This window comes from Glandiceps talaboti, chromosome 22 (genome assembly GCF_964340395.1).
Source record: "Glandiceps talaboti chromosome 22, keGlaTala1.1, whole genome shotgun sequence".
Classification (NCBI taxonomy): domain Eukaryota; kingdom Metazoa; phylum Hemichordata; class Enteropneusta; family Spengelidae; genus Glandiceps; species Glandiceps talaboti.
In genome coordinates this window covers 12,048,281-12,076,274 of record NC_135570.1, presented here as the reverse complement: position 1 = coordinate 12,076,274, position 27,994 = coordinate 12,048,281, and the positions used below count along the sequence as shown (strand labels likewise).

The 27,994-nt window shown below is 35.5% G+C and overlaps 3 protein-coding genes across 3 annotated transcripts; 2 read left to right on the top strand and 1 right to left on the bottom strand.

Moving 5' to 3' along the window:
* Positions 1-95: 95 nt before the first annotated feature.
* Positions 96-6,920, bottom strand: LOC144452030 (alcohol dehydrogenase class-3-like). The gene is made up of 10 exons (XM_078143028.1): positions 6,585-6,920; positions 6,070-6,171; positions 4,972-5,201; positions 4,043-4,175; positions 3,404-3,490; positions 2,922-3,051; positions 2,211-2,341; positions 1,455-1,590; positions 714-852; positions 96-352 (listed from the first exon to the last, which is right to left on the bottom strand). Exons 1-10 carry the CDS (start codon positions 6,603-6,605, stop codon positions 322-324), a joined length of 1,140 nt encoding a protein of 379 aa, XP_077999154.1. The 5' UTR covers positions 6,606-6,920; the 3' UTR covers positions 96-321.
* Positions 6,921-7,219: 299 nt separating this feature from the next.
* Positions 7,220-13,727, top strand: LOC144452548 (solute carrier family 25 member 16-like). Its single transcript, XM_078143650.1, has 9 exons — positions 7,220-7,289; positions 8,497-8,589; positions 9,281-9,414; positions 10,224-10,287; positions 10,986-11,107; positions 11,513-11,579; positions 12,359-12,521; positions 12,996-13,064; positions 13,550-13,727. Exons 1-9 carry the CDS (start codon positions 7,220-7,222, stop codon positions 13,725-13,727), a joined length of 960 nt encoding a protein of 319 aa, XP_077999776.1.
* A 4,571-nt stretch (positions 13,728-18,298) lies between these two features.
* LOC144452260 (solute carrier family 25 member 16-like) lies at positions 18,299-27,885 on the top strand. The gene is made up of 9 exons (XM_078143322.1): positions 18,299-18,353; positions 20,130-20,222; positions 22,086-22,219; positions 23,131-23,194; positions 24,007-24,128; positions 24,635-24,701; positions 26,430-26,592; positions 27,167-27,235; positions 27,664-27,885. The coding sequence occupies exons 1-9, from the start codon at positions 18,299-18,301 to the stop codon at positions 27,836-27,838; spliced, it is 942 nt and encodes a 313-aa protein (XP_077999448.1). The 3' UTR covers positions 27,839-27,885.
* Positions 27,886-27,994: the final 109 nt, after the last annotated feature.

Below are 27,994 nucleotides of genomic sequence, written 5' to 3'. Positions count from 1 at the left end.
GGAGACTTTCAGTTCAAATCTGGTTACAATTTACCTCAGTACACATCTCAAATTCAGCACTTACTACTAAAAAGTTGAGTCACTCAAATAGGTTTGAAACGACAATTTATTGTAATAATCACACACACCTTCACATCAGATGGAAATACAGCAAAATACATTGCCAAGGTCAAATGACAACATCTTGTACTTTGAAATGGAAGTAAATATTCTGTGCTTTAGACTGAAATTAGACGCACACACTAGAAATCCCCATTTATGACCAATCAGTAATCTTAATCCATATCACAACCATTCAGTTGCTGTGTTGTTGCACTCCTCTCACTGGCTAAAGTGAATAATGGATCGAAGACTGCAAAGAGATAAGATAATATTTACAGTAATTTCTTGTATCTCCAACATGTCATTCAAAATTGTCATTTTCTTACTGTTTTTATCTATATTGTGGTGTGTAATTTCTGTAGGTAATAAGGGTCTTGGTATGTATTTAATATTTGACATCCAGACACGGGGAAAACCTACAATTTTACTATTCCTGCATAGAATAACGAGAAGACTACAAAACAGCTCAACTCATTCAAGTGTGAAGCAGGTTACCGTGGCAAACTATGACTGAACAGCAACACAATAGTTACTATTACAGTGTTGTGAAATGAACTACTGTCTCTCATCAACATATTCACAATGACGAACAAATGATTTTGTCGACTCACCTCTTCCCAGAGAGCATCAGATCAAATGCTTCATTAATTTTATCCACTTTCATATGGTGAGTGATAAACTCGTCAATTTTGATCTTACCGTCCATATACTTCTGTACCAGTTGGGGTACACCATCACGACTTTTAAATCCTGTGAACACAAATAACGTGAATTCGTCAGAACCAGGTGTACTTAATTCAGGAATGCAACCTTAGTTTCATGAAGTCCTCAGAATAAATGATGCCAACATTACAAATTTAGACGTTTTTCATGGGTCATTTACTTACAACTTGAACTGACCACTTTAGACAGACATGGTGACAACATGACAACCATGGGGGCAGTGTGCCCTTTAAGCCAATTTGATGTACCACTGACACACTTTTTCTAGTGACGCACCAAAATTTAATGTTCCCCTATCTTTTACTATGTGGTGACTCGCAAGAAATGCCAGTTTTTATCATTTTGACCCAGAATAACAAAATTTGGCTATCGTTAGAGGGCACACTGCATGGGGACTGACTTGACAGGGATTATTGCAGTTTATACAGACACTGTAATTGGCACAATGACAGATGGTGACCAGCATTACGATAGTACAACACTGCATGTATGTGGCATTTACCTCCCTTGCAGACCCTTCCCGAACTCTATCAATAACTAGCTATGACAAGAGTACCGACTATCACTAACGTGTATTTCTAACAGCTCTATTAGTAACTGTCTAACATTGTGACAAATGCAGTATTTACCTCCAAAAGCGGTGCCTTTCCAAACTCTACCAGTGACTAGCTGGAATGGTCTTGTAGAGATTTCTTGTCCAGATGCGGCAACACCAATAATGGTGGACACACCCCATCCTTTGTGACAGGACTCCAAAGCAGCTCGCTGCAGTCAACAAACAGAACACAAAACATCAGCTTGTAAAAATACACATTACCATAAACTTACTTTGAGGTCAATTTGTATCAACTATGTAAGGCTAACTGAAGCCATGTAACCGAACAAATGATTGCGGAGGAGAAATCCACATGAAATTTATTCATAATGTTGTCATGACCAAATTCTCCTATCAATATCTTGACATTCAAAATTTTTATTTTCTTGCATTTTATCTGTATTGTGGTGTGTAATTTCTGTAGGTAATAAGGGTCTTGGTATGTATTTAATATTGACATCCAGACACGGGGAAAACCTACAATTTTACTATTCCTGCATAGAATAACAAGAAGACTACAAAACAGCTCAACTCGTTCAAGTGTGATGCAGGTTACCATGGCGACATATCCTATGACTGAATGACAACACAACAGTTACTACTAAGGTGTTGTGTAATGAACAACTGCAAGAAAGGAAAGGTTTACCTTTACTGAGGTAATTTCGAGCAAGTTATACTTGATAGCCATTACACTTTTAAAATCAAATCCAAAAAAGAATATTTTTCAGTCCATGTCAACATTTGACTACCCATTTTAACATGGATTGTTCCAATTGCATGCATAACTTACCATGGTGTGGACATTACCAATACATTCAAAGGTATAGTCCAGTCCTCCATCAGTCATCTCCACCAGTACTTGTTGGATAGGTTTATCAAAGTCTTTGGGATTTATGAATTCTGTGGCTCCAAACTGTTTGGCTGACATAGAGACAATTTGAAATGTGTGTAAATTTACAAATTTGTCAAATATGGCTGAAAGAGCACAACAATTTGAAATGGCTGGAGCTATCAACATTCTTGGTTCTTAAAATTGTCATTTTCTTACAGTTTTTATCTATTTTGTGGTGTGTAATTTCTGTAGGTAATAAGGGTCTTGGTATGTATTTAATATTTGACATCCAGACACGGGGAAAACCTACAATTTTACTGTTCCTGCATAGAATAATGAGAAGACTACAAAACAGCTCAACTCATTCAAGTGTGAAGCAGGTTGCCATGGAATCTTAGAGTTGCTATGGTTACACAAACTACAATACTCTACCATCACTCAATAATGAATGATTGATCTTTACTTCCATTACTTTGATTTCAGGAAGTTGTTGATATTTCACATGAAAAATAAAATTTTGAATTCACAGAAGAATCTTGAACTTGACATATTTTGTTCTATAACTAAAATTCTGATGTCCTCATGTCATTTTCAAGTTCATGACAATAAGAAACACAGATTTCAAAATGTTAATCTTTTTCTTCAATTGATAAATTTCAAAGTGCTTACCAATATCAAATTTGTCTGGATTGATATCAACACCAATTATCCTGGTAGCACCGGCCACTTTACATCCCATAATTACAGCTAAGCCAACAGCACCAAGCCCCCACACAGCTACAGAGGAGCCCTCCTCTACCTAAAAGAACAACACAATGGGGAAAGTTCATTAAAGGCCCATGTATCAAATATTGGGGGGGGGGGGGGGGGGCAGATGTCTGGTAAAGCTATATGAGAAGTTGATTTTGAACAAAAAAAAAATTAATATGAATGACAGCATCACGATTGTAAATATATTTTTACAGAGGTCTATGAAATATGTTAACACTCCAGTCATCAATAATTTACTTGCTTTTCATTCCATATATTGTTCCCATTGAGATAATTTACACTTTGGTCTTTTTAATTGTTAGATTGTCAAATGCTATCTCATTTCACAAAAAAGCGTTGTACATACTACAACACAAACTGCAACTGTAATGTTACCCCACCTTTGCAGTGTTAATGGCTGCACCATATCCAGTGGAGATACCACATCCAAGCAAACAAACTTTGTCCAATGGGGCTGCCTCGTCCACCTGAAATCAATCAGTGAAAAAAAGTTGTCCTATCAAAATCTTTCTGACTTATAGTTATACATACTAGAATAGACTGTAAATATGAAACTAACGTTTTTCATAATCTTATAAGAAAATGGAATCTAGCCATTTGTACTTTTGATTGTACCATTCAATTTCATCATACATCTTTCACTTATATTCAATTTTTGTTCCAAACACAACTTGAAAATCTTTCCTGAAATTTTCCACTGCATAGTGTAGTGGGTCAATCTGTTGACAAAGACTGAAGTGTGCTGTCGAAAATTTCAGGTAATGTTTTCAAGTTGTGTTTGGAACAAAAGGTAAATTGAATACCATGGTTTACCAACACAGATGAATTTCTATTTCCTTTCATATATATTTTACCAAGCTCCACAACAATTTAACAGGTATTTTGCCATATTCGGCGTCAAAATTTTGGTTAGAGATATTGAAATATCTTCAAAATATTCATTTTATGAATACAATTTTACCAGCTTTCTCCCTCTATTATTGGGTACCCAAACCTTCACAAAAACAAGTTATGTATACCTTTGCTACGGAGACCTCTGCCACCACAGTGTATTCACTAAATGTTGATGTACCCATAAAATGGAATAGTGTCTTTCCTTTGCATGTAAATCGACTTGTGCCATCTGGCATCACACCTTTGCCTTGGGTTGATCTGGGGAAGAAAAGACCGACATTCATATTATGGAGTTTGAAGTATCAATTTCCTTTTTTGCATTGAAAACTTGATGTGATAGCCCAACAAATATATAACTTCTGCTTGTTCAAGGCATGAAAAGGTTGAACTAAATTTGTTCTCCCTATGAAATTTTCAAAATGGTTTAAGTGACACAAGTAAAATATTTTCTACTTGGGCGAAAAAATTTGCTTGCCATATAACCTCAATTATTGTAATATTGATGCCTTCGATGGCATTAAAAATTATGTCATACATGCAAGTATTTTCATTAGTTTCATCTACATTTCATCTACTGCAATATTTATGTATCTATGTTGTATCATTGAGTAAATTCTGTTATTTCTAAATATCGGTTGGAGTTCTGCTAATAGCAAGTGATGGGCAAGTATGCTCCAGTCAGTGGTGCACTAGGGGTAGATCTTAAAATGTTGCAAAAAATAAAAAATGAATAAAAAAAATAAAAAAATAAAAAATAAAAATCCCCAGAAAATCATATAAATAAATTCAAACTTAGTGTTTCCTTTAAATTTACACACAAATTATTTCCGTTACCAAATGATTTTTAAAATAAAAAAACTTCAAAACTTCACAAAAAAGCGGAGGAAATACTACATTAAAGTGGGCAGTGTACATAATGAGAACAACTATTTCTGTTGCATTTTAAAATCAATTTGTTGTTTTTGAAAGAAAAATGCACATTGGGTACCGCTGATGAGTAGCAATGCATTCACAACAATACCAAAACAATTACTAATATTAATCAAAGACCTACCTGATAACACCACACAAGTTGGTCTTGGGACTGTTACAGAATTTACAGTTCCTGCATTGAGGAATGTACAATGGAACAACGTGGTCACCTGGTTTGACGGAGGTCACGCCTTCACCGATACTTTCCACAATGCCACCGCCTTCATGGCCTAGAATCACTGGGAATAGACCCTCTGGATCAAGACCACCAAGTGTGTAGGCGTCTGTGTGGCATACACCAGTAGCTAACACCTGTATCACAGATACAAATTATCAAGAACCAGATTCAGAAATCTATATACCATACTTATCTGCATTAGCGCCCTCACCCACACAAGGGCCCAGTACTTTCGTTTTTTGCAAGCTTTGTATTTGGTAAGGTGTAAACAAGTGTTCTCCCCACTATAGTGAAAGCATGGTGCCAACATCATTCTTGCCACCCAGGCCGCCATGCTTGGCAGGTTTCTGCCGTGCTTCTTAAGTGTTCCACCGTCCTTGAGCTTTAGTAATCTTTGAATAACAAAATCATATTACTTTCAAATAAACAGAAATGACTGATCCCAATGTCCTTGTATCTTTTAATATATACACCACGTGAGTCAAGAGTATGTTTCAATGTTGAAGACATGTATATCATATGCTGATCATTATGCACAATACCATGTTATTAATATGTTAATGATTATGCAAATTAGTTCAACTAATGAAATCTACTATTAAGCACTTTCTGAAATTTTGAAAAAACTTCATAATTTCAATAAAATATGTCTATGAACAGTTTTCGACCAACTATTTTTTGCTCTTCTACTGTACATAATATTTTCAAATTAAATTTTGTACATGTACAATATATATTGTTTGTGACTTTTCAATTCAACTTGGTGTCCAGTATACCTCACATGATTAGCACCATCAATCATCACAAATCCTAACTTTCAAAATCATGTCCCAGGAGAGACACGCAGACTTCAAAATCTTTTCTCACTAGAGACCTTCAGAATTGCTGACGCATCTGCACTGAGTGACCTTGGGGTTTGCATGACACAAGACATCACTCAGCCACTGATGCGAATCAATAGTTCACACAGAATGATAGAGGTTTTGTATACTTATATAATACCTTGATACGGACTTCTCCAGTTTTGGGTGGGGCAACCTCCACAGTTTCGACAACCAGTGGTTTCTTGGCTTCCCAGGCTACGGCGGCCGTGCACGTGATGACCTGAAATCAGACAGACACGATGATTTAGTTTGAAGAGCTTCACTGTATATTTGTTGATCAGTTTGTCTCATTACAAATTGATATTATTTGCAGGTTTTTAGGGTCTAAATAGTGCATTTATCTACACTTAAACACGGGGAATCCCTGCAGTTTGTTTTCCCTGCTTTTTAAAAGAACAAGAAGGTCATCAAGACCAGCTCGTTAGTGTCTGCTAGCAGGTTGGGGAAGAAAATTTGGGGACAAAGTTCCCACCTATTCGATTCTCTCGCCGGGCCATATCGCTGTGGACCGCCATGAAACACGTGTTCGCTTGAATACATGATGACTCCGCCCCTTTCTGAAAACGCACGCACGCACATAACACAAGTTTCACATAAAACATTGTATTTCAATATATAAGAGATTGGATTTACCTTTCCAGTGGTGTCAGACATTGTGGCTGATGGTGTTGAGCGGGTGTTATAATTTACCTTTCAATCGCGATGCCGACGAACGTACAAATGCCTGCCTATCTGTGTGTAGATCACGTTATGTGTGCACACGGCTCTCTCATCTCGCTTCTTTGCGTAATGTGTGTTGATCTGAGCGCATGGCGGCCACTACAACACACTTTGGAACATCTAGTTCTCATTGATGATACACCCGTCCTCTGGAGAAATCAACGATTTTGTTATATTTAAGAAGAAAACACAGATCTAACAATTTTCCTCTTTGCTCATCCTGCCGTATGGGAGCCACATGTCCCGGAATGTTCCCTTTGAAGTGAGTTAAGTTACTTCTGAATAAAATCAAAGTTAGAGGGCCTGAGTTATACCACTCGGATATAGGAGTGGTCTTACAGGGCAGTGAAATGAAACGACTTTGTCTTCATAATACATATTTTGGTTATAAAAAAAATCGTAACCATATGTACAGATCAAATCTCGTTAGTAACCTTTGAAAACAGGAAGAACTTTTATTTAATGCTTATTCAGTTATGGATTGCACGTAAGTAGTTTACACCCCTATGGGATTATGGTTCAATTTCCGTGACCCCAAATGACTTAAAATGGCGGAGCATAACAGCGGGAACTCGATAAAGTCGCCGGTTTTCATCGCAAAATCGTTTGCCGCTGGAGGTAAGCACATTATTTCAATTTGAAGATGTCCAATTTCGTATAAGAAAGAAACTGGCAATTTTTAAATGAAATATACCCCGGAATATTGACCGTTTCCACATGTAGCGTTGGGCATCATTCAGTTTGGACTTTAGTTTAGTGCTGTTTACATGATTATAAATCTTGTAAGTTGTAAAAAGTATATTGTAACGTTTGTTTTTGTTGCAAATAAAATAGAGTATCATTTCGTGTGTAATATCTCGAACCGAATAATTCTTTGAAGACGAGTTGAAAATAAATCGGGGGGGGGGGGGGGGGGCATGGTTACGGTGTCCGATCACTTCGTCCCTGGATGGAGATGACTGGATGGGGTCACAGTCCTTTTTGGTTATGATTGATACAATGTATCTGAACTACCTTGTAATTTTGTAACCAGAATTTACCATTCACAAAAAAAATGAGAAACACAATATAACAGTGAACACTACAATAATTGCAGCCAATGGTGTGCTATGTTAATTAAATATCACGAATTTCTGGGTTTGGATAGGAATAACCTACCTACACATTACACCTAGCACCTTTGAGACTAGGTCTTGTAGTCTCGGTTACGCAGCCTCTTGCCGTTGAGGGCATACCTCAGCAGGGGAGCTCTGTTGTGGGCTAATGTCCTGCTGGTGGCCCTCAACTGCAAGAGGCTGGGTAACCAAGACAATGAGACTTGTAGTTAGGTTCAAAAGAAACCACTTCTGATAAACCTAAGTAACATTTAGAGCAGTGATGTTTGGCACTGACAAAGTCTAGCAGTGCCCATTGAGGTTAAAATTTGCATGAGAAAAATAATTGTTGCAGACCTTTAAAAAGTTGGTCTTGAGCAAATTATCTTAATCATTAATTAATATGACTCCACTAATTAAGATTACAATCAAGAACCTAGGATTGAATTTTTGGTCTTTAAGTAATGTTTGAATTTGTTACTTGCATACTTTACTGAGATGGAGTAAGATATTTTCAAATGTGAAATCATTGCTATATGTATTGATATTCAGTGTTTTTGCTAAGGTTGGGAAACAGAGAGGGAAGGGGGTAAAAAAAGGTAGTGTTTTCATAAAATATATGGTAATTTTTGCATGGGAACCTGGTCAAATGATTGGTAAGATTTACCTACTTATTGCCTTTAGAAAAAACTCTGATATTGTTGTCTTTTCTTTTCTTATTTCAAATGTAGGTGTTGCAGGATGCTGTGCAAAAACCAGTATAGCACCTTTAGACAGGATCAAAATTCTACTTCAGGCACACAGTGTGCATTACAGACATTTAGGTGAGTTTCTGAATGTAATGTGACAATCTTCCAAAAGGGTTGCCATAGTTACAGTATATGTAAAGAGTGGATAATCCAATCTGATAATCTGACCAAAATTTAACCTAGGAGACTTCAATTTGTTCTATTTCTGAGTCTTTTTTACTTTTACATCTACAGTTTTTTCCAGTGGAATTCTGTACAATTTGGGTATCTGTCTTTGATCTTAGGGAAAGTAAGGACCCAGTGTATATGCAAAGTACAACACAATTTATAAACATGAAGTGAACCGAATTTTTTGGTCAGATTTTTGGTCAGTTTTCTTTGGTCTCTAACTTTGTTGTATGTACTAATATTCAAGTCCCTGTAGAAAGTAAAAAGGACCATCTCCCTGTAGCATAGTCGTTAGTACACAAGATTAGCAGTTGGGAGGTCATAGGTTTGAATCCCACTAGAAACAGGGGATTTTTCTGTGACTGACCCAAACCCAGGGTGAGTGTTCTACATACTCGATGGGTATTAAGCTGTATCACTCAGCCGTGACTACTCATTCACAAGACAAGTGCAAATTTGGGTGACTTAGAGGGCACACTGCCCCATAGTTGACTTAACAATGCAGTAAAAAGATGTTGTGATGATAAACCTATTTTTCCCTGTTTTACTATATTTTACTATATTTCAACTTTTTGTTTAACTATATTTCAATTGATAGGTGTATTTTCAGCATTATATGCAGTATACCATAAAGAAGGGTTCTTAGCTTTATACAAGGGTAATGGTGCAATGATGGTTAGAATATTTCCCTATGGAGCCATCCAGTTTATGTCCTATGAACAGTATAAAAGGGTAAGTCAACATGTATTACAAAATTTATATACTACAATCATAGAAGAGAAGGTTACTTCTCCATTGTCTATGCTACAATTTGCATCAGAAATAATAGACTTGTATATATATATCCCTATTCAGGTCAAGTTTGTGTGAAAAGATAATGGCTGTGTCAGGATTCAGGATTTATATTAGGAGAACACCACTCCAGGAAATAAGGGCATCTGGAACGGGAACACCCCTCATTAAAAATAAAGACATTCTAATAAACTGGGTTCTAAATTCTGGAGAATCATTTCATGATTTTTACATTAAATACATGATGGGTGATTACCGAGAAACATAGATGAAACTTGTTCTTTGTTCATTGTTAAGTGGAGGTCCTTGCCTTCAGCACACATTATCTGATGGAAGCCAACATACATACATATGCAATAGAAGAACGTTAACCCTCAGGAATAACAAACATATTTCTTTGCAAATGTAAGAATATCACATGATTGAAATTACACGTGTTATTGCAGTTATGTAGGTTTTTGTTATGTAAATGTATGTAAATTAGTCATTAATGTATTCAGTATTTTTTTGGTTGAACCCAAATGTTTTCTTTTGGGTCCTTGGTTGTCATGAAGACATTGTTTCAGAGTACCCAAAAAATACCAACCTTTTTTTTCAATTTTCCTGTATATAGCTACAACGTTAAAGTGATAATGTTTAATTTACTTTTAAAATGTGATGTTTTGTTGTCTGAGAATACTTTATTCAAATTCCTGGGATATATGAAAGCTGTTTTGTTACTTTATTCCTTCATTTATGTTTGTGTACAGATTGCCAGGGATTTCTTTGGCCATCACTACCAACTAGCCAAGTTATCGTCAGGGTCAATGGCAGGTCAGTTATGAGTCATGTGACCTTTGTATAGGGTCAGTGGCAGGTCATTTATCATGTGACTTTTTACAACCAAAAAATAATATATAGCTAATAATGTCCAGACTGTGAGAAGTTACTCGTTGGTGATTCATTATTGCTGCAACTTATACATTTAACACATGTACAAGGCATCGATAGGGTTTCTGTACACACCAAATAAAATTTTGCTCTGTCATGCGCTGACCCTGTAATATTCTTGTGGTACAGATCTGTCTCAACAAAGACAGCACAGGGTTGTAACAGAGCTGTAGCCACAGGCCTGTCAACAGAGGCGTGGATACATTACTGTATTCATTGCTGTGAGCACAGGCATGTCACAAGTTCTGTTTATTCTATGTGATGTAACAGTACCTGTATCATTACCCATTTGTGAGATACTCTTAGGAATTGCACACCATATATACATACCTGTGCCAACAGATTTGTTACATGTCTGTGATTACACCTCTGAAATCTTACCAAATTTACAGACCCTGTATGTAATAAAACAGAACGTGTGTCTCATACCCTATTACAGGGTCTGCACAGCAGGGTCTGTTACACAGATATCCTGTCTGCTGTAGTTTGTTTTAACTGTGTAAAGCAATGATTTTCAAAGGTTATGCATATGTCACCAGAGTTTACCCATACTTCATATTCCTTTCTGTCACTTATTGCAGGAATAACTGCTGTTACATTTACATATCCTCTGGATATGGTTAGAGCTAGACTAGCATTTCAAGTCACAGGGGAACACATTTATGATGGAATTTTTCACACAGTCAAGAGTATAGTACATCAGGTAAGTCAATATGCATTGACATAGCTTCTTTTAGCTTCTCTGACACAACTATATATGCTAAGTTACCAGACTCATTTTGCATTTCAGTATGAAGAGCGCCCTCAAGTGGCAATTAATTTAATTTATCCTGGCACGTTGCCAGGAACAGTGCCCTCAATTAGAGCGATTATTGATTTTTATATTTCCTTGGAGTGCCCAGCAGTGGGAAAAATTTTAATTTCATAGTATGAGTGCAGGGTCTATGGAGCAACATACTAGTAGTATTTAGACTGTAATGATGTTATTGGTCTCGGCTTATCAGTTTGCCCTGAAATGGGGAAAGGGAGATTAGACCACGCCCACAATGGCTGCTCTCCCAGTCTACATAGTATTAAAATGTGTCTTTTATTTCTTTTGATATTACAGGAGGGTGGTATAAAGGGATTGTATAGGGGATTCACACCAACCATAATAGGAATGGTACCATATGCAGGTAAATATCCAACCATCCTAACATGGACCTTGTGGGTGCTATATTAATGGGCCTGGGTGACTTTGGGACAGCCTGTGGACTGACTTGAAAAGCCATAGCAGTTTCACATGTAACATGATATGCAGTATGCAACATAGCCCTGTTGTGTTGTCCCAAACCTGAATACAGCTCTGTAGAAAGTGTGGTTGTGTGTGTTTATATCTGCATAACAAGAAAATCACTTGGAGTAATTCCTTGCTCAAATTTAAAGAAAAAATAAATAATATCCAAGGAATGACTCATGTCAAACCATTCAAAATCAGAATGAATGAACTTAATTCCTAAACTCTTTCAAATTTATGGTTGGTAACTCCTGTGCAATTCCTTTTTCTTGGACGTTTACTCAACTTGGAACTCAAGAAACTGTAATAGTATAGAATGCTGTGTATGCATACTAAATATGGCATTTAGAGGTTTTATAGATTGTTTACTGACCAGTACCAGATTAGGATTATTACTCTTGTAATTGAGGTCAAAGATAAACACAAACTAAAACTCTTGTTGCAACATGTTGATACAAACAGTGATAAGCTATTGAATGGATGTTGGTTTAATTATTGTCTCAGTAGGGAGGTAGTTCTATGAGAGATAGTGCCATAAGCTTGCAGTGTACCTTTTTGGGACTTCCAATGTTTACAGGGTTAGATTTACACAACAAAGGAACTGCTATTACCCACTTGTTTAATCTACCACATTGAACGTTGTACCAAATTTTTATACATTTTCTTGTTTCATTACAGGGCTTTCTTTTTTCACGTATGAAACATTAAAGGCATATTTTTTAACACATTTCACAAATTGGACATGTAAGTTGTCCATGAAGCACCCAGATGAAATGGTCCTTAGAATACCAGTTACTTTTCTATGTGGAGGTATGGCTGGGGCAATTGCACAAACAGTTTCGTAAGTGATGAAACATAGATTTTTATATGAAATAGCACCCTCTAGTGTTGGTAGGGAAAGTAGTACATACCATTCAGTAAAGTGATGATAAACACAGATTTTAACATAAAATCACACCCTCTATGGTTGAAGGAAGAAAAAGTGCAGACAGGTTTGTAGGTGATAAAACACAAATGTTAATATCATATAGTGCCCTCCAATGTTGACGGGGGGTGGGGGGGGGGGGGTGGGTGGGTGGGGGGAAATAGCACAAACAGTTTTTTAAACAGTAAACATTGTACATTTTCATATTATAGTGCCCGGGGAGTTGACAGGAAATGGCACAAACAGTTTACAAATGACAGTTTCCAAAATACAAAATGAATTAATCACAGAAAACACGGAAATGTGTTTTGTTGATGCCACATTAGTTTTGAGATAGAAAAGATAATTAGTAGGAAATATATTGATTGTTTGTTGTGTTTGTTTATTCAGATACCCTCTAGATGTTGCTAGGAGACGGATGCAGCTGGCAATGATATTACCAGATTCACATATGTTTAGGTATGTTTTTGAATTTCTCAAAAACCTCTCCTACACTCAAAACAAGGAAATGTGTTTCAATTTTGTGAGGTTTCATCTAATTGTAAATAACGAACTTGTTTGATGAGTATATCTATTGATACATTATCAGAGTAATTATATTCAATATATATCAACATCTTCATATTTCTTGTGTTCATATTTTGATTTTTAAAGTGGCCATATGGATGACAAATAGATTTTTTTATTCATTTAACAACTTTTCTGTGTTTTCCTTCTTGAAAAAACAATGTGAAACAACAACATATACCAAGTCCGTGTTTGGAACTCAATAAAGAGCAAAAAGCTAGAAAGATTGATATTGTATGTACAATAACAAACATTTTAGACATTTCAGTTTACGGAGTAACAAGTCATGAAATTTGTTTAAAGTTTCATCGTCCATTTTCAACATTATTTGCATCACTTCTTGGAAATGACTGATGGCCATTATGTTTCTCTTTCAGGAGCTGGTTTCAGACACTGGTTACCGTCTACAACAAAGATGGTATAGTTCATGGACTTTATAGGGGACTAAGTATCAATTACCTCAGAGCTATACCTCAAATAGCCGTGTCATTTACAATTTATGAATTCATGAAACAAGTACTAGATTTAAAAACTGGAGTTGATACAGTTTTATAGAACATGGACAATAAATAACAGAACAAGAATTCTTGGGGGAATGGTCTGTGCAAGACTGACCTGTCCTTTGAGCTTCTGGAGCAAGAGGAGGGAATCTGATTTCAAGTATGCAAATTGAGATTCAGCTACCCAAATGGAGTTCCTATTATGTATGTAATGAATCTGATCCTATCGTGGCTGACCTCCCTGGGGCGAGAGGATGGAATCTGATTTCAAATATGCAAATTGAGATTCAACTACCCAGATAAATCTGATCCTATCATGACTGACCCCTGACCGCCCTAGGGCTAGAGGATGGAATCTGATTTCAAATACGCAAATTGAGATTGAACTACCCAAATGAAGTTCTTTTTATGCATGTACTGAATTGAATCCTATCATGACTGACCTCTGACCTGGGCCGAGAGGATGGAATCTGATTTCAAATACGCAAATTGAGATTGAACTACCCAAATGAAGTTCTTTTTATGCATGTACTGAATTGAATCCTATCATGACTGACCTCTGACCTGGGCCTAGAGGATGGAATCTGATTTCAGATATGCAAATTGAGATTGAACTACCCAAATGAAGTTCTTTTTATGCATGTACTGAATTGAATCCTATCATGACTGACCTCTGACCTGGGCCGAGAGGATGGAATCTGATTTCAAATACGCAAGTTGAGATTCAACCAGCCAGATAAATCTGATCCTATCATGTCTGATCTCTGATCTCCTGGGGCTAGAGGATGGAATGTGATTTCAAGTATGCAAATAAATTCATATACCCAGATGGTGTACCTAATAAATCTGATATCGTCACAACAGTCTGACCTTCGACCTCGTGGGGTTAAATGATAGACTTTGATCTCAAGTATGCAAATATTATCCAGATACCCACCTGTATGATGGGTGACCTTTAACCTCAGTCACATCCTGCACACTCTGAAATCTTGTTTCAAATGTGCGAATAAGATACAGAATCACTGTCAGAATTCTTGTTGAAAATTATTTAAACTTTAGTAGCCTACCATTTTACCTCTTATGAGATATCAAGCAACAATATTTGATGACCTTTGACCTTGTGGAACCTCATTTTCAAATATGCAAATGAGTTTATCGATTCTGCAGTTCTAAAATCTTAAAAAGATTTAAAAATCTTACTTAACTGATAACAGAAATTGTTTATGTGTGTGTCTAGAAGTGATATTAGAGGAGTGCGTTAACTGTTATCATGGCAAACTCTAGGCTATATGTGACTATTTGTCTGGGTTGTTGGCCATATGTAGCAGAATATTGAAATATCGAGGAATGAAAGTATGCTATTGTGAATTTTAGACTTTTACAGTTCTGTAGACTCCAAACTAAAATTCTAAGGTAAACTATTGTTTTCGTAACTTTTTTTTTCTTTCTGGAAAGAAATCGTGTAACGCAATCAAAAGTCTCAAAAAAGATATACTTAGCTCTGTTTTATTGTGATTTGACTGTTGACATGACCTGTTGTATAGTCACTTTTGTTGCCATACTAGTGGCTGTGTCATAACATTTGTCGCTGTTTACAGAACTATGTAGTAAATATTTTTTATTCAACTTTGGATAGCAAATGAAGTCCATAGAAAATGATCATTTTCTTAAATCATCAATTAATTCACAAAAATGTATATGGACTTGTTGATTCAACTTTAAAGTTGGGTGGAAAAACTGGCCACTTTTTGTAAAAGCTAAAATGTTGTCAAGCTACAGAGGCGACACTCAAACAAATTTTCCAAGAGCCTCAGTATTGTATGCAATGCTTTGAAGTTAGCTTCAATTTATAGTAACAAGTCCCTTTTAATAATTTTGCAAACTTGTAGTAATGAGGCCCTCTATATTTCTCATATTTTATGCATACTTATAATAAAGCCCTTTATGTTTCTCATAATTTGTGCAAACTTGGAGTATGAGGCCCTCTATCAAGAATATTTCTAAAAAATTTACTTTGCAAAGTTGTCTTCCTCATGCTTGCTAAGTTGCTAACCCATACTTAAAATTGATGTCAAGTTTACATTTTAGAATGAGCTAATGTTTTATTGTATTGATTATTTTGTATTTTTATTTTATATTGTATATATATAAATATTAATTTTAAAAGAAATTATTAATTTTTAACGCATTAAGCATACAATTTTTTCTATCATATTTTGAAGGTCTGTCAGATGATCTTAATAAATATATTGTATGTTGTGATATCTGTGCTATGGGTTATTGCATCAGGGAAATCAGTAGAAATAATGTATTCATGGTTGAACAATGAATATTCATGACTCCTAAGTGCTTATTCCAACCTTTTCTTCGCTATGGGCCATTGCATCATGGGAATCAGCAGAAATAATGTATTCATGGTTGAACAATGAATATTCATGAGTCCTGAGTGCATATGAGTGCAAAGACACCCTATAAAGGCACAACATCAACTTGATGTTTTTTTCTGAAATTACCAGTAATTTTAAGTGATGTAAAATCTTGAAAATACTCTACAGAACCCATAGTTTATGAAAATGACTTCATTTCCTGGAGTGGTGTTCCCCTAAATATCGGAAAGGTCCAGTCGTTGGTCCCCTTATGTAACCTTTTGTTTGTGAGCATTGTGTAGGCAGAAACAATGCCTAGATCTGTCAGGCTATGTTTCCCTTTATTACAAAAAAATGAAGGGTCATCATGCAAATTTCTAGAGGCATGTACATTTTAATCCAACTCAGTGACAACCAGTAACTATTGTAAGATTAAAAGATATGAGAATACAATGGTGAACTCTAAATTCAAAAGGACCAGGAACAATTTGCCAAAGTTTGAGATTTCAAAAATGTAGCTTTTTAGGAAAATTTGTTCCAAAGGGTGCACACTGAATATTCATGAGTTGTGAGTGCATACGAGTGCAAAGATACCGTCTAAAGACACAACATCAACTTGATGTTCTCTGAAATCACAAGTAATCACCCATGGAATGTTTTTCTTGGTCATGAAGTCTTTTTGTAATGTTTGATGAGCCACAAATTGCATTATTATATCAAACCATTTCATATTGTGCTTAGATTCATTGTTTAGTTGGAAACACCATGACTGACTCAAAGAAAAAAGAAGTTTTTGTGTGAACACTGTATATTTTAGTATGAAAGAAAGGTAACCGAACAAAATATTCAAATTAAATGTGTACAATGCAATACAATGCAAGTGTGTTAAAACCATAATTTACATTATTATTGTGTATACGTATTTTTATTGTTTCAACTTATATAAATATGTTAATTACAGGAAGTGATTTTAAATAAAGTCATTCAAATGTATTTGTCTCCATTTTCAAAACTGGGCTTAAAATATATATTAACTATTGTTTGTATCAAGTACAACCTGTCATGAGCCTGAAAGGTCTACTATAATATGTAACCACTCCCTAACCATCAGTGTATTCACAGACTTTATTGTCTGTGGTGTATTGTATATGTCTGGTTTTTTTATGATAATCCCGCATTTGTCATCACCTAGGCCTATACTTCCGATATATCACTTACATGTTTAACTAGCCTAGGGCCAAGTCGTGTGGGGAGGGGGGTCGACTGCTGTGAGGGGGGGGGAGACAACTTGACTCTAGACTTTTGTAAAACTACTAAATTATACATATATTTTGTATGCTCAAAAATGTTTGATTAAAATTTAGGTTGTATGAGTGTATGGGGGAGGGGGGGGGGTTCTCCTACTATAAATATTGGTATGTAACACCTTGGAGGATAATTCCACTGCCACATAATTCCTCCAAGGTAACACTATAGCTTTATTGAACAAGATCTCCACCACCCTTCCCAAACGGCTCTCAGCACAATTACTGGTACAACTTCCCTTTCCAGATAACACGAACAAAAGAAAACATATAAAGACTGAGAACATCTCATTTGTATTTGAAAATAGTGGATGTCCACCAGAAATCAGAACAGCGCACATGTAAACGTACGTTCGCGTTCGTACGCGTACGCAAGCACGAAACGTCGACGATGTTACTTAATATTAAGGGGAAAATTAATTCAATCCGTGGGTGGATTTCATACAACAGTCAATTACTGTATCAAATCTTCATGAGTATTCTTTTCAGACTGTGTGAATACTCAAAATGTCGTGAAGACCGTATAAATGTGAGGAATTGTGGTGTATGTGCATTCGTATATTAGAAACCCGTCACACAACTTCCCTCCAATAAAAATGGTACGGTCCAAATTCACCTTTAACCTTTCAACCTCACAGATCGGTCACGCCATGCAACAGACGACGGAAATTGCAAACTGCATGGTGCATGAACATTTGTGAGGAGAGCTCCTGGTAAATATCCAAAGTTTTTTTTGGATGGCCCCAATTTGAGCTCCACTGTTGATATTGTGAACTATCACCATCTTTTTTAGAACAATTTGATCGTCCACCATTTGTAGTTTTATCTTCGAAATGTCGAGAAATGAGGTAACGCAACGTACGAAGTGAACGTCAAACAGAACAGAAGACAATCTGATATGATAGTGAGATTTTAATATATTTTGCTGCTGGTATCGTGACAATTACGCAAAGAAGATGACGGACGACTCTAAATCTGTGCTGTTTCTTGTTAAATCGTTTACTTCTGGAGGTGAGTTTTACCAAGAGCGTTATGCATTTATAAAAGTTATGATACTTCATCATGCTGCATGCCATCCCAACCCACTTGATCAGAACTTGGAGTAAAATACTGACAGTATAATTACTCCAAGATCAAAACGACAGCACGTTTTCTGTCAAGATGAGTTTCTAAATCTAAGTGTTATGACAATTTAAAACATCACCGCACCAATTCTCTATCCTGTGATTTTCCTAGTTGGTTGACCATATTTATCGAACCTTTCATTTTAGTTATTTTAAAGCGAAACTTTGTATAAATCATAATGTAGTCGAAGGGAGTCCCTACGTCCAGTTGCGTTATTTTGTTGAAATTTAACACTCTAACATGCCAAGGAAACACGACTTGGTTCTTACGTAGTTCAAACAAAAAAATGAAGCACGACCAGTCGTAGCATGGAAAACACTTATTTGGTTTTCGCAGATTTAAGACTGTTATTTATTAATTTTTGATATGATACTGGTGGATTCTATGCACGTGATGACTACATCTGATTCCAACTCTATATACAAGTTATTAGACGGTAGCAGGGGAGTTGATAGACAATATTCTGAATGCTCACATTCTGAAGTCTGTTGTGTCGTCTGTCTATTCACAATGGAATTGCTTTGTATATATTCCTATTGTTGTGACCATTCAGAATATATGGTACTGTTCACTGAATAGGACATTAAAGTATGGTTATTTTGGACTGTAAATTTCATACAACTGTGACATCAATGTGTTTTTTACTAATAGTGTTTTCGATAGTAAATTTGCTGCTGCTGCTGCTGTTGTTGTTGTTGTTGTTGTTGTTGTTGTTGTTGTTGTTGTTGTTGATTATGTTAGCCTATGTCCACAGGATGGTCATAATACAAAATACTAGTAATAGCATTACTTAAAGGTATTTACAAATATTCAAAAAATACCATCACTGGGTGTTAAATTGAAAATCAGTAAAGTTTGGAATTGCCCGAAGAATATCGTTTTTCATGTTGATGTGATGGTATTTTTTTATATTCATAAATAGCTAATAATGCAATTGTTATTTTATGACCATCCATAGAATATTAGCTCACAAGTGATTACAGTGCCTCTGTCAGGGTATAGTTGAGTGATAAAGTTCCATATTCCATGTTAAATTTTGTTTAAAATATGTGAACATTTTAATCTACATATCTCACGTGGAACAGATAACCAGGGATTAAAATGATTGCTTCATAAATATTAGCTAGCCATGTTATGTAATGGTTTTGAATATAAACAGATAATTATAAGAAATTAACACTTTTGATAGACATTTTATATGTGTTAGACACACTGTATTTTGGGCCAAAATCCACAGTTTGTTTTGATTTTATTTGGGGGTGGGGGTTGGGATGGGGGTAGGGGGGTTGATATTGTGATACTCTAGCATGAGACTAGCAGTAGCTGCAGAAATGTTGGTGTTTTAATCTACTGTTGCTATGAAATTAACTGCAAGATAATGTGTTGTTGTTTTTTAAATCATTGAAATTGAAACACAAAATGTATCATAACTGCCTAACAGAAGGGTAAATGTGATAGATGTACATCACATTCTGACATATTTGATATGGCCATGCACAAGCAGGGTCAACACATTCATTCCAAGTGCTAACCGGAACCACACAATTTTTTTATTAGGACTATTCATAAAATAAACAGCATATAGCACAAATTTCATTCATTCTTCATCAGTTCAGAGATGAAGTAACTTCACTTTGTACAATATATTGTTTATTCTGATAGGTGTATCTGGTATGACATCTAAAACAGCCATAGCACCTCTAGAAAGATTAAAGATTTTACTACAAGCACACAATCGGCATTATAAACAACATGGTAAGTATATTACAGATTATTTGGTCATTTTCATCAGACATCACAGTGTCACACATGGATTTTTTCCTGTACTGCCATAGATAAAAACAACACATTCAGAACACGGTGACGCACTCCAAAATGAAAACAAAATATGAGTACCATAACACATTGTTATTACTGAAGTCAGTGACATCTGATATAGATGTGGGATTAAGTTTTGGTTGATGCCATGTTTTCATGATTTTATTGATGACATGCCAATGCACTCCAAAATGAAAACAAATACCTGTACCATAACACATTGTGACCACCGACATCATAGAAGTCTAGTATTGATGTAGGTATAAAGTTTAAATTGATGTCATGTTTTTAATTTTTCAGTGATAACAATGTGTTACCAGCCAACTTGCAATTGCTCATAGCTTGTTTTCGCACGTTCACAGTGTTGCCCCTTATCTCCCATATTGTTTGTAGTATTAAAGTTATGTGTGTGACACATATAGTTTCTGTGACATCTATTAGATTATATTTAGATGTGTGGAGAGACAGTAATCACAAATCATCAACGTTTGAATTCTATGGAAATTTGTCAAAGAAGATTTTGTGTATGCTAATTAGGCACCAATTAAATTCTTTGTTTGCCTTTCAATGTATAGTGTAGGATATTAAGTTATTTGATACAACAGGCATATATGAATATTAAAAAGTAAATAATACAATAATACCTACCGAAACAATTTAAAAAGTAAATAATACAATAATACCTACCGAAACAATTTAAAAAACATGCATATAAAAACATTAAAACTACCGCCATCAGCTATTGTCAAAGAAATCGTATAGTAGACATTAGTTTATTTGTATAGTTCTCCAGAGTAGCAGACTTTGGGTACAAACAGAAAAGTGAATTTTACATGACATGTTTAGCTTTGTGGGGTTTAATCCGTGTTTGTTTCCCTATCTACCTGGTAGGTTTTGGGGAAATTTAAGGATGGCAAACAAAGTATTTAATTTATGGAACCTTATCATCTTTCATGTAGAATTCTGTATTCAACAAAAAAAAAAAAGCAAAATGGAACAAGAAATTAGAGATTGCAGTATTGTCAATTTAAAAGAGAATATAGATTATTTTTTGTCCACAATCATAACAACTTTAAATCTGTTACAAGTTGAAACATGTTTGGAAATATACAGAATTAATCAATGGTATTGTTAGTTTGATGGAATAGGAAAGGATTCTGTTTCACTGTGAAAATGAAATATTTTATGCATTTAATGTATATTCCAATAGACTAGGAATAGGATAACAGAAATTGTTTGATGATACTGACTGAAAATTGTAGTAAAGGTGGAAATTATATCTTATTGAGCATAATTATGTATGTATGTATGTATGTATGTATGTATGTATGTATGTATGTATGTATGTATGTATGTATGTATGTATGTATGTATGTATGTATGTATGTATGTATGTATGTATGTACAATTATTGTATGTATGTATGTATGTATGTATGTATGTATGTATGTATGTATGTATGTATGTATGTATGTATGTATGTATGTATGTATGTATGTATACTATGTATGTATGTATTGTATTGTATGTATGTATGTATGTATGTGTGTGTGTGTGTGTATGTATGTGTATGTGTGTGTGTGTATGTGTACACGTATGTATGTGTGTGTACGTGTATGTATTTGTATTTATATATAGGGGCAAAGTATGTGTGTGTGTGGCTAGGGAAATCCAAAGTCAAAATTGTAATTTATTTTTGCTGCCTCAGATTAGAATCATTGTAATAAAAAACATAAATAAATAAATTGATTTATACTCTTCTGTCATTACTAATTTAACTTTTTGGTTCTTTTCTCCAAGGTGTAATATCAGGACTAGTTGCAATTTATAGAAAGGAAGGGTTTCTAGGATTTTATAAAGGTAATGGCGCCATGATGGTTAGGATATTTCCCTATGATTCAATCAAGTTTGGTTCCTATGAACAGTATAAAAAGGTAAGAACTTTTGAATTGTCTGGAAGAGTATAAATATCAAAATACACTAGAATCAATTGGTGGTACAACTTTCTATTGTACCCTCCTCTCTCAAAATCACCCAACAAGTATAGGTTAGAGTTCAGTAAGAGTGATGTCATTGATAAGTTTGGGTTGTGTAAAGTACCACTTCAGGAATTTCATGAACTATTGATTCTTGAGTCATTACGTCATCTGCAATTACTTGTGATTTCAGAGAAGGATCAAGTTGATCTTGTGGCTTTATAGGGTATCTTTGTTGTGGGCTATTGCATCATGGGAGTCAGTAGAAATAATACTAGTATATTCAAGTTGCACACTGAATATTGATAAGTCCTGCGTGCCTATACCTTTCAATATATCTCATGAATATTCATTGTGCACATTGGATATATTTATCTGCTGACCCAGTGATTCAGTGTCCCACAGCACAGATACCCTATAAAGAACAATATCAACTTGATGTTTTTGCGAAATTGCAAGTAACTATAGGTGATGTAAAATCATGAAATGACTCTCCAGAACCCATAGTTTATGAAAATGACTTCATTTTGTGGAGTGGCGTTCCCCCTTTTAAACATGTCCATGATGACCTCCCTTACCAAACTCTAACCCATTTAAAAGTCAACCATTGGTTGGTTTGATTATTGACTGCATCAAAACTATCACCCAGGGGCCCATATGGTTTGTATGCAACAGTGTTGCAAACATTTATTGTTAATGTGTAGCTGTATTTGGGTAGGGTGGAGACATTGTTTAAATTTCAAATATCTGAATTTTATGAATGAAGCAGACAATCTTAAAAGCTATTGGTAACTGGTTCTTTGTGATCTGAAGGTACTGATTATTTCTGACATGCTTTATTTATTAGTTTATTTATTGATTTATTTCAGCTTACTTCATATTATTTAGGTCCTAAAAATGAAATTGGTAAACTTTTGAATGGTGCATTGGCAGGTAAGTAAGCTAAGTAACAGTTTTAAGACATTATCTTAACCTAGAATGTGAGACTTATGCTGTGTTTACATGATGACGTTTTCAAATAAAAACTCTAACATTCAATATCATTTTTGCTTTATTGCATTCTAATGTATTTATGCGATAGACCGACAAATATTTCTGACTGTTTGCATTGAAACACCAATAGATGAAACAATTGAAAACAATGTAATTTCACATGCACAGACATAACCCAATGGTTAGGACTAGGAGCATTGTAAGTGCATCAACAATAGGGTCATTCATGTGCACATAAATGCGTGTTTTCAAATTGTTGCTTTGTCGGCCACTATCTTTTAATTTTTTTTCTTTAAAATTTTTTTTTGATTTAATTTAAAAAAAAAAAATTTGTGCTTGGAATTGCTCCCAGGGATTTTCTGTTATGCAGACAAACACACGCAAACGCTACAGAAATCCATTTGGGTTTTGGACTATGTGACAGAGCTATGTTGCATGCTCTATATCACATTGCTGTGGAACTGTCAAGGCCTTCCCAGTCAGTCCACAGGCTCCGTGTGAGTAATCCTCCCCAACTTTTCGAATCAATACTCCAGGAATCCCCCAAAATTCGCACTCGTCTTGTGAGTGAAACACAGCTGAGTGATACACAGGCTACCCATCGAGTCTGTAGAACACTCACCCTGAACAGCAGGGAACAGAGACAGAAAATCTATAATTTCACAGTCTACCATACAGAAAGCTCTAAGTATTATTATCATTATATCATTCAAATGTATTGTCAAATAATCATCTTTGTTATCCTATTCCAGGTGTTACTGCAGTCACATGTACCTATCCGTTAGATATGATACGTGCCAGGTTAGCTTTTCAGGTCAAAGGTGAACATATTTACAACGGAATTATAGATGCTATCAAGTCTATATATAAGAAGGTAAGTTGAATATACAATTTATATTAAGTAGAATGTACCTTGGCAGCCGATTTCATGCCTGAAATCAGAATTCTTCAATTTTCTCCAAACTTTGCCATGTGAAAGCTTGTTGCTGGTCCTTTTGATATAATAAAAGAAATTTTGGGGTTTGCAGTCTTTTTTTCAAGGAAATTGACAATCCACCGTGAATATTCATGACTCCTGAGTGCTTATTCCCTTCATTTGTAAAACATCTCATGAATATTCATTGTGCAACCAAGAATATATTATTTCTGCTGACTCCCATCATGCAATGGTCCACAGCAAAGATATCAGATAAAGCTATAAGATCAACTCAATGTTTCTCTAGTGTTGGAAGTAGCTGTAGGTGATGTAAAATCATGAAATGACTCGCCAGAACTCACAGTTTTATGAAAATACCTTTATTTTCTGAAGTGGTGTTCCCCTAACAAGAAAACTTTGTAAAGTAGTTGACTGACTCAATGACACCGTTTGTATCTTTCCAGGAAGGTGGGTTGAGGGCGCTGTATAGTGGATATACACCTACAATTCTAGGAATAATGCCGTATGGTGGTAAGTAAGGCCGGGGAACATAGGTAAATTGATGGGGAACTATGGTAACAAGATTTAGTGGGGAGGGGGTATCTAAAATATTGTGTGTGTGTGTGTGTGTGTTTATATTATGTTTGAGTATGAAATGACTTGAGTAATGATCAGAACATGTGCAATGAAACAAAACAATTAGTTATATTTGGTTTAGAGATGAAACAAATCATATTAGAAATGGTGCAATTTTTTGAATAAATCTGAGCTGTTATAAGCTCTTTTATCAAAGGTGTAGTAAGTGGAGACTACCTTATTGTTATACGATATTATATTAACAACCATGTAATGTATTGTAAGAGAATTTAGTCCATTCATTGATGGTATGCATGCAGTTGAAAGAACCCAATAAAGAATTTTTTCTGTGTAATTTTTTTTTTTTTGGGGGGGGGGGAATACAAGATCACATCCTAGTACAACCAAGTTTTATCGAGGTCATTTTATGCAAATTTCACCATTTCTTGAAATGTGAAGTTGTAAGTTACATCAATAAATGTCGACTCCTCAACTCTCATGCGAACTTGAAGCCGACTCAGATTAAAGGTCGTTTACATGTAAACACATACCGTCTCGTGTTGTCGACCAACACTACTTAGGTGACACCCAATAAAATGTCACTGAAATGAACAAAATGGTACATTCTATTTCCCAATTATTGAATTCTAATTGGAATGAAAATGATCTAACATTTTCGGATGCATTGAACTTACAAAGATTGGATGAGAAGGGCTTCACAAGAAGACAACTCAACACAATGTAATAACATGTGGGCGAGTCCACTGTTCATGGATGGGTGGGCCGTTACGAAGTCTTGGAAAGCTCCATTTTTACATGTACATGATGTACTCCAAGATCTATGGTTTTCAAAGTTACTATGTCTATGATTTGCTTCTTTTAAGAAAAAATAGGAAAGTCAGATTTTCCATGGCTACATCAGTATTGAACGCTAAGTTCCTCCTCTGACCCTTCCCTTTAGTTAACATTTCAGGCGTATCATGTGGCGTCACAGTATATTCTATGACCTTTCCAAGTCTTAGTGAAAGTAGACCCACAAAGTCATCGTAGCAGTTTTGTTGGATAACTCTACTTCTTGAAAACTATGTACCCGCTTTATTTCATTTTCTTTTGATTGGGTTCATTACCATCTACACAGTGACACGAAGTGGGTTCGTGTTCTTTAAAAAAAAGAACGGCCCGTGCTCAATAAAGTCGTACCCTACAGTGGTGTATACAGTATCGACTATTTTTGTATTTTTTTAAAAATCTGAACATGCTGGAGAACTATAGCTAGACATGTCTTACAGTGTGAGGTTTTTTTTTTTACATGGGAGCATGATGTGTTGACTGTACTATACTATGAACCTGTGTTTGGCATGATGCAGTACAAGTAAATTTCCAGGGAGACACAACAATGGCAACAAAAACTGCAACATTAATGTTGTGTATTTTTATGTTGATTGCGACAGGACCTACATGTTATGTATCAAAATAAAAACAATTGACTGTCAGTACCATGGGAAGCAAAACACACAGTCTGTCAATACCCAATGCTGAAATAAACATGGCATTAGACACCATGTGATGTAAGTTTCAGTGACGTCTCAAAGAATAAATGGTATGTACCAATAAAAAGTCTGTCTATTTCAGACAGCTGTTAATTCATAAAGTTGTTAAAAACAAACTTCTTTCTCTTCTTAGCTCTATCATTTTATACATTTGAAAACATGAAGTATTTTTGTCTACACTATGCACCTAATATTCTTGGCAAGCCATCACCAAATAACAAAGATGAAATAGTTCTACGGATTCCAGCCAGTCTACTGTGTGGTGGTCTGGGAGGAGCTGCTGCCCAAACTATATCGTAAGTCTGTACATATCATGTTATAACAGAACTTCTTGATGTATGAATACAAGTGTGGCATACTCTGGATATTTGCATGAGTGATTGCAGTGCCCTCTGTGGCCATAATAAGTGAAAGTGCAGCAGATAACATAGCGAGTAATAGTACATACCCTAGTACTCACACTGACACTCATAAGCAATAGGTGTCCATACTTACTACATATGGTTACCCAAAACATCAAATTTTGGGGATATTTGCAATAGTGCTTGTGATGGTTTCCATGGTTGTGACAAGTGAAAGTTTAGCTGGTCACAGCACAAACATGACTGCAATATCTGAGTACCCACACTGGCAATCATCTGTCATGGGGGGGGGGGGGTGTCTGTTATTATTATAGAATTAGTTTTATGAAAACGTAACGGTGTAGAACACTTGTTGCATGAAGTATACGCTGCACTGCAAATACCAATAATATGTACAGGTCACTGACAGGCAATGCAAGTAAATAATGATTTGGTTTTCATCAACTATATGACAAAAAGCAGACATTCCCTATTACTGACATTTTTTCTCTTCATTTTCTGATGTTAGTTTTCCATTGGATGTTGCAAGGCGGAGAATGCAGTTGGCACAAATATTGCCAGACTCCAAGGAATTCAGGTGAGATATTTCTCATGTATACCTCAAGAGGGCAGCATAGTATGTGTGCGCTGTAATGCCTAGCAATACTTTATAAGGTTCTCTATGTTACTAGGTTGCCAATACTGCTGCTTGTTAATGTAGAACCAATATTACAAATTTCTACAAGAACCTAACCTGTCCTCATTAATGACACACAGTACTCCCTAACATGTTCTCAGTTATGACAGTACTCCCCAGCTTGTGCTGAATTATGACTACTCCATAACCTGTACTCAAAGAGAGTACTGACTACCCCCTAACTGTACTCTACTCTAACTTGTACTCAACAGAACTCCCTAGCTTGTACTTAATTAAGACTACTTAACTTGTACTCAATTAAAACTGTACTCCCTAACTTGTACTAAATTAAGATTCTAACTCATACTTCACATCTGTTTCTCCTCTAGTAATGTTTTCAAGACCCTAGGCACTGTTTACCGAAAGGATGGTATAGTAAAGGGACTATACAGAGGACTAAGTATTAACTACGTCAGAGTGGTACCCCAAGTAGCAGTGTCATTTGCAACATATGAAGTAATGAAACAAGTCTTCAATCTCAAAACAGGAGTTCAGAAAAACTAACTTAGCTGTGATTAACCAAAAACCTTCCAGAATACCTACAAACACTTTAAGCTGCATATATGTTGACAAAAGGCAGTGAAAAATATGGCTGTTTTTATAAAGACTGAAACACGCCATGAACTAAAAGAATTATGTCAACTTATTATGTCATCTGGA

Bases quoted from the DNA above. Each gene is read 5' to 3' on its own strand.
- LOC144452030 (XM_078143028.1), bottom strand. From the start codon at position 6,605: ATGTCTGACACCACTGGAAAG. The intron at 4,176-4,971 runs GTAGGTCTTTGA...TTTCTTCCCCAG, and splicing joins AACTTGTGTGGTGTTATCAG to ATCAACCCAAGGCAAAGGTG. The intron at 353-713 runs GTGAGTCGACAA...ATCTCTTTGCAG, and splicing joins CTGATGCTCTCTGGGAAGAG to TCTTCGATCCATTATTCACT.
- LOC144452548 (XM_078143650.1), top strand. From the start codon at position 7,220: ATGGCGGAGCATAACAGCGGGAACTCGATAAAGTCGCCGGTTTTCATC. The intron at 9,415-10,223 runs GTAAGTCAACAT...GTTTGTGTACAG, and splicing joins CCTATGAACAGTATAAAAGG to ATTGCCAGGGATTTCTTTGG. The intron at 11,108-11,512 runs GTAAGTCAATAT...TTGATATTACAG, and splicing joins TCAAGAGTATAGTACATCAG to GAGGGTGGTATAAAGGGATT.
- LOC144452260 (XM_078143322.1), top strand. From the start codon at position 18,299: ATGACGGACGACTCTAAATCTGTGCTGTTTCTTGTTAAATCGTTTACT. The intron at 20,223-22,085 runs GTAAGTATATTA...CTTTTCTCCAAG, and splicing joins TCGGCATTATAAACAACATG to GTGTAATATCAGGACTAGTT. The intron at 23,195-24,006 runs GTAAGTAAGCTA...ATCCTATTCCAG, and splicing joins TTTGAATGGTGCATTGGCAG to GTGTTACTGCAGTCACATGT.